General features: G+C 38.7%; 1 protein-coding gene across 1 annotated transcript; it reads left to right on the top strand.

Annotated features, from left to right (window-relative positions):
* The first annotated feature begins 394 nt into the window (after positions 1-394).
* Positions 395-9,644, top strand: LOC122045446 (ATP-citrate synthase alpha chain protein 3). Its single transcript, XM_042605672.1, has 11 exons — positions 395-509; positions 709-885; positions 1,033-1,275; positions 1,477-1,528; positions 1,897-2,011; positions 2,109-2,190; positions 8,631-8,726; positions 8,879-8,980; positions 9,070-9,186; positions 9,262-9,378; positions 9,451-9,644. The coding sequence occupies exons 1-11, from the start codon at positions 411-413 to the stop codon at positions 9,520-9,522; spliced, it is 1,272 nt and encodes a 423-aa protein (XP_042461606.1). The 5' UTR covers positions 395-410; the 3' UTR covers positions 9,523-9,644.
* Positions 9,645-10,194: the final 550 nt, after the last annotated feature.

Here is a 10,194-nt window from a genome sequence, read left to right as displayed (position 1 = left end):
TCGCCTTTGTGCCATTGACACCTCTGAATTGCCGCTCCCAATTTGAAATAGAATTTGTAATGAATCCGATCGAACCCAATGTGGCCCACCACCAAAACTTCCCTTTAAGCAACGTTGGCCCACCCAAACCGACGGGGCACGAATCGGACGGGTCACCTTCCTTTCCAAAACTTTTGACGGTGGATATCGAAGAAACGGGCAGCGGAGATCAACAGCCGTCCGCTGCGAAGAGGAGTTAGGTGGGCGCGTCGACTACCGTCCGTCAAACCTAACCACTTCTGCGCCTTCACTGCGAGCGCCCACCTACTCCGGTTGGGCGGATCTCCACCGTGCATCGGTGTCTGTGCCTCCTCTCCACGCGGCTATATAAGGAAATCAGGGGAGAAGGAAAGAGAGGTGAGTGGAAGAGCATGGCGAGGAAGAAGATCCGGGAGTACGATTCCAAGCGGCTCCTCAAGGAGCACCTCAAGCGTCACGCAGGCATAGATCTACGGATCCGCTCCGCTCAGGTTGCTTCTTCTCTCTTTCCCTTGATCACTCCTTCGCTGATCTTGTTTTACGAGTTCTTTTTTTGTGTGTTTAAAGGTCGATTGTGAGGTTTCGTCGGTGCGAATGATTCTGTTTTTGGATTTGTTTTTGTTGTTGAAATTTGTGGTCGGGGGGATTGGAAGCTGATGGGAATGTCCTGTGATGGTGGATTTGTAATAGGTGACGGAAGAGACGGACTTCAATGAGTTGGCAAACGTGGAACCGTGGCTTTCGTCGGAGAAATTGGTCGTGAAGCCGGACATGCTGTTTGGAAAGCGGGGGAAGAGCGGTTTGGTAGCTCTCAATTTAGATCTAGCTCAGGCGGCCCAGTTTGTGAAGGAACGCCTGGGAAAGGAGGTGGGGATCTATTCTTTTGTATTTTCCTTTTCTGTAATGGGCTAATAGTTTGACTGAATCTAATCTGATTCGGATCTACGATTGCTTTGTTCTTTGTTATCCAACTGTCTGGTAAGGTGGGGTCTAATTTTGTTCTGGTTATTCAAGGTTGAGATGGAAGGATGCAGGGCGCCTATTACCACATTTATTATTGAGCCATTTGTTCCCCATGATCAAGAGTACTATCTCTCCATTGTGTCTGAAAGGCTGGGTTGCACAATCAGCTTCTCAGAGTGTGGAGGCATTGAAATAGAGGAGAACTGGGACAAAGTTAAGACAGTTTATCTTCCTACAGAGAAGCCCATGACAGCTGATGCGTGTGCTCCATTGATTGCAACCCTTCAGCTGGAGGTGAGCTCCATCGATTTCATGGTTATTGTTCGTTGAATTCTCTATGCTTGCTGTTCTGATGAATTTGCAAAGATAATCATTCACTTAGAAACTTCACTTTCAAACTAATTCTGCTTGGGCTTACAAAATTTTCACGTCTGATATATTTTAGACATTTTGTAAATACCATAACTGTGTGTCTTGTTGCATTGCTTTATTCAGGTGCGAGGGACAATAGGAGATTTCATAAGGGGGGTCTTTACTGTGTTCCAAGGTATGCTAAGGGTTATTCATCTCTATGTACATCTAGAATGGATTCCACATTTGTTGCTTTCTGAAGCACATATTCTTTTTATGGAGAACACTCTCTAACTATTATGCTACTGAAAAACATTGTATATCCTACAATGGGCTGTCCAATACTCTTCTGTTCCTTTTACTTCACACTGAAGATATGTATTTTAGTAAATTCCTATTATAGGTAGGTAGTTTGATAACTCTTGTTCTATATTATGTTATCCTGTCCTATATGGTTACTGGCTACCTTTTGTTGATTTCACTATTCTTATATATAACTTATATTGTTTCATTGAAAATTTGTTTATGATTTGGTATATCTTTAGTTCTCATCATCTTTTGCAGATTTGGATTTCAGTTTTATAGAGATGAACCCTTTTACTTTGGTAAACGGTGAACCATACCCACTGGATATGCGAGGAGAACTGGATGACACTGCTGCCTTCAAGAACTTCAAAAAGTATGTTGTTTGTAGGCTTCAAATAGCCTTGGGCAAGGTGCTTTCTGATGTTCACTTCTTCTAACAATATCTTTCTAAAATTGAACTCATTATTTAGGTGGGGAAACATTGAATTTCCTCTTCCTTTCGGTAGAGTACTGAGCCCCACAGAGAAGTTTGTTCACAAACTTGACGAGAAGGTAAAAAGCTTAAATTTAATATTTTTCATTTCTATTTAATTCCAATATTTATCAGGATGAGGAGCTACAATACTCTGTAATCTTGCTTATATTTGCACTACACTTAGAAACATCATTAATATCTCTTTCTTATTTTCTACTTATCTTAAGTATCAAAACTGTCCATAGCTTTTGTTTTCAGAGATTGAGCAAGAAAAGATTGCATCGTAAAATATAATTATTACTAATACACCCTATATACAGGACTCAGGTATAGCACTCAATATCTAAGCATTCCATATAGGGCTAAATCTGAATTCATATAACAATTAACTCTGGAGACTTACACTCCCCCTCAAGGTAGAGTATAAGTACTAGATTTCCAACTTACTTTTTACATATAATAAAAAGGCTATAATTAGAAGAAAAAAAAATAACAACAAAATGATGAAGATGTGGTGCTTTAGATTGATCTTAAAAAGAGTTGGCAGCTGCACTTGATGAGAATATGAATTAATTTAGTTTCCATTCGAGTACTATAATATTGCTCTTTAACTGAATATAGCATAGGATTCTGAAGTTTGCAAAGATGAAATGGAAACTTATGAAAAGTTGCAGAGAAAAAGAGTTAAAAGCACATTTTCAATATCGATTCTTGAAGCGGCTTAATATCAGGAGAGAGACAAAGAAAGTCTGGTATTACTTTAATAGTTGAGGAGAAGATGTCAGCGAGGAGATGGAGTAGCATTCTAACATTTTCCACCCATAGAAAGATTGAGAGTCTTAGAAAAGAGACAAAGCTAATGTATATTTTTTTTCTGAAGTTACAACCACCGTAGAGATTGATAAAGTTTAAGGCATAAGACATCTGTGAAATCAGAATCAATGCCAACATATTTTCTGAGAGGGGAGAAAATTGGGAAGAAAGTGAATTTTTGGTCTTTTGCCAAGAGGAGAGGATGTCAAGAGAGACATCCTTTCCAAGATAAGAGAAATGTAGGGAAACAGTATACGATACCTATTCTCATCTTAAACCATACACAGATATCACATGACAAAGGGGAGATGGTGAGACAATATATCTAAACAGTACATCAAACTCTCATAAGAAGAGGGGAGGGGGAGAGAATAAGTTGACATGAAGTTGGGTAAATTAAATGCTCCAAATTTTATTTTCATTCCTTTTTCCAAATATGTTTTTGTTATGGTCTTGAGTGCAGGATCGAGTTACAAGTCGAGATCAGGATTTGTACTTGGTCATGCAACACGTAATGGGGAAGGGAGGGGGAAAGACTCGTCCTAGACAAAGTCCAAATTACTCAGGGGAAAGATTCGTCCTAGAGAATCCAAATTCCTCAATTTTTCTTCCTCTCTTCATTGATAATAACACTCCTTATATAAGAAGTCAATTACATGGACTATTCAAGGACAAAAAGAAAAGACCAATCGTTAAAGGAAAGAAGGAATCAAAAATAGAAAGACCCTTTATTTATTTCTACTTATAGCAGTAGCAAATTTTGGCAGTAGTAGATTTATTCCAGCTAATTAGATAGTAGCAGATTTATTCCAAACTGACAATTTAGGTAGTAGCAAATTTATTCCACTAGCTAATTAGGTAGTAGCAGATTTATTTCAAGCAGGTAATTTGCATCCAATTATAGTGGCATCCAATAAAGGTGTCCATATCATCACTCCTTTCCTCGATGCTGAGCTTGTCCTCAAGCTCGAAAGTGGGGTATAACGTCACTAATAGCATGGAGGAAAATTTTCGAATCCACTTCCACCTCTTCCTCACCTTCCTTGCATCATCAGACACTTCAATCCAAAACAGCCATTTATACTTGTGACCTGTGGAGTAGAACTCATCACAATTAAAACAGAGGCCCTTGGTTCTCCGTTCTGCCATTTCGGCGCGGGTCAGGCGCTTGAAGAATGAAGCAGGTGGAGTATCCTTGCTGATGTCCCCCGTTGTCTTGGTCTTCGCCAAAGGAGGGCCTCCACTACTGGTGTTGAGCTTGGTTGTGGTCTCGCCCCAATTCGTGTGCAGAAGCCTCCTGCCTTGATGGAAGTACTGCCTCTGGCCATATTCATTGCAATGCTTAGGTTTTTAGGCTTCTGCAGTTCAATGTTAATACAGAGATATTCGACTAGCCCTGTAGTGAACAAGTCAACCTGTTGTTGTGATCGAAGGTCTGAGGTCTGGGCGAGGTGGGATTGGAACTGTCGCTGGTAATCTTCTACCGAGCCTGTTGCTTTAGATTTGCTAGCTCTCCCAGTGGGTTGTTGCTCATAGGCAACCCAAAGCGAATATGATAATGGTTTTTGAATTGCTTCCAAGTCATATCAGATTCTTCCTGTTCCATTTGATCAATCCAAAGTTGGGCTTCCTCTACCAAGTGGAAGGCAGTAAGACCAACCTTGTCGGTTTCTGTGGTCCTTTGGTTGGCAAAGAATTCTTCGCACCTTTTAATCCAGCCCGTGGATCCCCTTCTTAGAATAGGTGGGGAACTCCATCTTCGAGTACCGTGGAACTAGGGTGCCACTAATTGGTGATTTAAGTCTGACCTCCGAGGCTTTAGAAGGGCCACACTCCGCGCTAGTAAGGTTGTTTGCGGTGGGCACCAGCTGTTGTCTTGTCTCTTGAACCGTACGAGATAACTCGGCCATCTGCTCCTCTAGTCCTCGTTGGCGGAAGGTGAACTGCTTTATGAAAACTTACTGTTGTGAGATCAATCTTTCCATGAAGGTATCGAGTTTGGATGTGATTGGATCCATGTCACCCATGATCAGCTCTGATATCAAGTTGTTATGGTCTCGAGTGCAGGATCGAGTCATAGGTCGAGATCCGGATCCATACTTGGTCATGCAACACATAATGGGGAAGGGAAGGGGAAAGACTCATCATAGACAGAGTCCAAATTACTCAGGGGGAAAGACTCGTCTTAGACAAAGTCCAAATTACTCAATTTTTCTTTTTCTCTTCATTGATAATAACACTCCTTATATAAGAAGTCAATTACATGGACTATTCAAGAAAAAAAGGAAAAAAACAATCGCTAAAGGAAACAAGGAATCAAAAATAGAAAGATCCTTTATTTATTTCTACTTATAGCAGTAGCAAATTTTGGCAGTAGTAGATTTATTCCAGCAGCTAATTAGGTAAGTAGCGGATTTATTCCAAACTGGCAAATTAGGTAGTAGCAGATTTATTCCACTAGCTAATTAGGGAGTAGCAGATTTATTCCAAGCTAATAATTTGCTTCCAATTATAGTGGCATCGAACAAAGGTGTCCATATTAATTTTTTTTTTCACGAATAACCCCCTTTTTGTTTTATACACTTTTTTTAAGAATCTGCATTTTGCACCTTCTACCATAAAAGGTTGTCATGAGTTGGTTGATTAATAATAGTCCCTCTTTCTAAAAAATATTTAATTTGACCTCCTTTTTCTTTAACAATTGTTTTTTTTCCTTTGAAAAGTGGACCCACCTAGACTCTCACTTAGTATGGATGAGAATTAACTATTACGGATGTGGTTAGGGTTGAAGCTCACAACATGCTGCGCTGAAACAAGTGGGCAGTGGGAGGCTTGAGCTAGCCCTCATTTAAGATGTATATAGGGAGACAGTCTCTACTACTCTTGGCTGATTTAGATTAGTGAGCTCCAACCAAACATCTTTTGGATCATCAAAGACAATACTTTCCCAATAAGTTCAAGAACGAGGCTAGAGAATTTGGATACTTTGTAATTGGCCTATGACTTATCGTTTAAAATATCATACCATGCTGAGCTTAAACGGTAGAAATGTATTGTTCCAGTAAATTACTAAAACTTGATATGACTTGCCATAAACAATATCTCCTTCCTCGGCTTCATTTCTTTTCTCCTTCAACCTCGAATCTATCATCGACATCATGTATTGAAATGTTGACACGATACCAACTTGAACTCGGGCATGACTTGAGGTTTTGAATCTTGCTATGACCCAACTTGAAACATGTTGGATGAGTAAACTTTTGCCTGTAGGAAATGGGGCAAAAGAAACTAGTTCTCAATTGGAAGAATGCAAAAAACCTCAAGATTGGTCTTCAGGTGTTGTTTCTTTGCTTCAAAATGTGGGGATTGAAGTAGAACAAAGGGTGCCAATGAAGGGGAAGGCTAACACTACGTTGGTTTCTTCTTCTTGTTTGGCATTGGTTGGGTTCATTGGACGTGCGATTGACAAGGGTTGAGGAAGGCAAGGGGTGTAGACATGGCGAGAAGTGGGGCTTGGCATACTGAATGCTGGCTTGGGGATGGAGGGCTGGCGACGGATGGAGGAGAAAGAATATTCAAATTTTACGATGGTGGAGGGTGGGTAGTATGCTTTGTGATATCAAAGATGTAACCTCCCTTTGAGTTGATTGAAGAATAAAACTTCAATCTTAAAAGGTAATCAATTTGGAATTTAATAGATAAAGAAAATACTCTATTAATTAATAGAAGTGACTATTAACCCAAAAATATAGAACTACACATAACATCCGACAGTGGTTTCAATTGTGAATTGATATTGGTCAGCATGATCAAAATGCATTATTTTGGTCGTGACCAATACCAATACTATATTGGTAGAATAATGTCATCGTGCCACTTATGCCGGCATAGTTTTGATGATATTGACAAAGATGGAGATGGTGTATGGCTAATATTGTCTAAAATCAAGATAAGAAGATTCTCTCTCCATAACTTATTCTTTAATTTGATTTGTTGCCCACGGGGAAAGAAGAAACACTATAAAGAGAAAGGGTAGGAGAAGAGATGAAGCACCAATCAATGCGCCAACATCACTATTTAGGAGTGATGTTAGAAGAGAGTGTTGGAGGAATTGAGATGTATCCACATATTGCACCTATGCTTTTTCCAGGTCCAATTGTGCTGTAGAAGTCCAACTATTAATAGTTAATTGAGTCATATTTGAGGACATTTAGAAAAACTTGTTCCAATATTAGGTAAGGAGTATTACTTAATATGGATTTCGAAAATTATGAATATGATCTCACTAGAATGCTACAAAAATCAATGTTGTCATGCATACATGTCACTCATTTTGATATTGGCAAGTAATTAATCATTCGAAACCCATGCTATATTTATGTAAGTTGCTTCAGAAATTTAATTTGACTAACTTTCTGAGCTTATATTTGGAGGTAAACAATCTAAGTAGAAGAAGATTATAGAAATAAAACTTATAAGTTGATCTTTGCACACATTGAAGTTGTAGAGAGAAATTGTACCATCTTGATCTAAGATTGAAACTTTGTCATGAACCATATTTTAATCCATGGTTTAAAGTTTCATTCACGAAATGGACGAAATTTACCATTCCTCGGCCGCCCAGCACCGACACCACGAAGGGGACCTCCGCGGGACGTGGTGAGGCCTTTGCGATCTCCGTGAGTCACAGCGAAGCCTTCACGACCTCCATGGGTTGTAGCGAGGCCTCTACAGCCTCCATGGGTCGCGACGAGACCTCCGCGATTCGCAGTGAGGCCTCTGCGACTATGGGGCCTCCGTGATTCACGACGAGGCCTCCGCAGGTCGCGGCGAGGCCTATGTGGATTGCAGTGAGGGATGTGTGTGGGCACGGGGTGCAAAAATTTAGAAAAAAAAAACTTAGGTTAATAATTTCAATTAATTCCTAGCTATAATAGGATAAGGTAAACATGTTTAATCAAAACATTATATATATATATAGTGAGAGAGAGAGAGAGAGAGAGAGAGAGATTATTTTTTATATTTAAAAAATATTGAAACCATATTGGCACGATATGGTACCAAAATCGTATCATTCTGGTCCTAGACAGAAACTCTAATACGATTCGGGATTTTAAACCATGTTTTAATCCTTGAATCCAACAACCAAATATTTGTGAGCCATAACTATGAACTCCAACAACTCATAATCAGTTTGCTATGCAACGATTCTGAGTATTTTATTACTCATAGTGAGTGTGCAAATTTTAAATATAGCATGTATTCCAAATGTTTATGCAAGCCATTGCTACCATTATAAATTTTTGCATTTGAAAGTTGAGTTTTTAGAGAATTTCATCATCAGTAGGAGCATACGAAATTTTGCTGAATTGGTACAAGCCATTAATATAGTTGCCTGAATGTTTTGGCTAGGTTCTGTTGGACTCAAAGTCTAACTTGAATTGGGGTTTCAATATAACACAGAAAAATGTTTCTACTTTTGATCTCAATTAAACATGACAATACTCAAATAGATTTTCTCGTTCATTTAACTTGCTTACTTCCGTGATCCTAGCTGATCAGTCTGCTTGTCTAGTTCAATTTTATGTTAACATAAAGTAGTCGTATCTGTTTCCAGATCCCTTTTTTTTTTTTTTTCTGTAATATCATGTTTTTATCACCTGCTTTATAGGTATACTTACCATTTTAATCCACATTGTTACAGACCAGTGCTTCCTTGAAGTTCACTGTGTTAAATTCCCAAGGACGTATTTGGACGATGGTGGCTGGTGGTGGTGCTAGCGTCATTTATGCTGATACGGTTAGCTCTTTCACCAAATCATTTCCTGCAAAACTTATGCAATGCTTTTATAAATCTCAACCGAATTTACATGGTACTAAAATTGCTTATATATCTGCTCTAGCTGTATGAACAATAAGCATTGCCCTCAAATCTGACTTATGGTTGATCAGGTTGGAGATTTGGGCTATGCATCTGAACTCGGTAACTACGCAGAGTACAGTGGTGCTCCAAATGAAGATGAGGTCCTTCAGTATGCTCGAGTTGTCCTTGATGTATGAATTCACTATCAATATCTGGAATATATATCCTCATCTGCATCCTTAACATTGAGATTGTCTCCTTTTTTATCTTTTGCCGACAGTGTGCAACTGCAAACCCAGACGGTCGCAAGAGAGCACTTCTCATTGGAGGGGGTATAGCAAACTTCACTGATGTCGCTGCTACATTCAATGGCATCATCCGGGCCCTGAAGGAGAAGGTTGGTTCTTAAAATTACATTATCTTTTCTTCTCAATCTTTTTAATTTCCCCCTCTTTTTTTATGTCGATCCCAGGAATCGAAACTAAAGGCTGCAAGGATGAACATTTTTGTTCGAAGAGGTGGTCCAAATTATCAGACCGGTCTGGCGAAAATGAGGAAACTGGGCGAGGAGCTTGGGATTCCGCTTGAGGTAAGTAGATTAGATCACGCTACACAAAAACGTTTGAATGGTGATCTAAAGAGAGTTGATTCTTGGTCGCAGGTTTACGGTCCAGAAGCAACGATGACTGGAATTTGCAAACAAGCTATTGATTGCATCACGGCCGCTGCATGACCAACTTCATCATCCATTCTTCTGCTTTTCCCTTGCCCTCTCAATGAGTATCAAGTTCATGTGTCACTGTTACTTCGGGGTTTTGACAGACATTTACTAAAATAATACACTAGATTTTTCAACTGGGCTGTGGCCTATATATTTTTTTATATTTTCAATATAATATATTAAATTGATATATTAAATTTAGAATAAAATATAAACAATTTGTGTTTATAATTAGTCCTTCAAAATGGGGCAATAGTAGAATTTGAACCTATAACCTACAACAACCTATAAATTACCAAAGGTAAAAATCAGAAGTTAATTTTTTTTATTTTTTGTTAGGCATCCCATATGGCCATACGGTAATTCTTGTTGGTCAGAATCTGACCAGTTAGAATTTTTTATCCTCCAATTAGAATGTATGCATGTACATGCATGTAATTAATGTACACATATGATATTGTGTACATTTGCATGTATTGATTCTGGTTGGTCAGATTTTGATCATTTAGCATTACCCAATACAAACACCCTTTTATAATTTACATTTTTATTTTTTTATTCCAATACTTTTGACTAAACTTCTATAACATATTTTAATCTTTGATGTAATAATTTTAAGCAAGTTTATGTTATAAAAAATTTGGTCAATTTACAGAATAAGTCAAATACGATTCGTACGCTTTT

This window comes from Zingiber officinale, chromosome 2B (genome assembly GCF_018446385.1).
Source record: "Zingiber officinale cultivar Zhangliang chromosome 2B, Zo_v1.1, whole genome shotgun sequence".
Classification (NCBI taxonomy): Eukaryota; Viridiplantae; Streptophyta; class Magnoliopsida; order Zingiberales; family Zingiberaceae; genus Zingiber; species Zingiber officinale.
Note: the sequence above shows the minus strand (reverse complement) of the source record. Positions and strands in the feature narration are given on the sequence as shown.

Coding starts and splice junctions, on each gene's coding strand:
- LOC122045446 (XM_042605672.1), top strand. CDS start 411: ATGGCGAGGAAGAAGATCCGGGAGTACGATTCCAAGCGGCTCCTCAAG. Junction 510..708: donor TACGGATCCGCTCCGCTCAG/GTTGCTTCTTCT, acceptor GATTTGTAATAG/GTGACGGAAGAGACGGACTT. Junction 2,012..2,108: donor GCCTTCAAGAACTTCAAAAA/GTATGTTGTTTG, acceptor CTCATTATTTAG/GTGGGGAAACATTGAATTTC.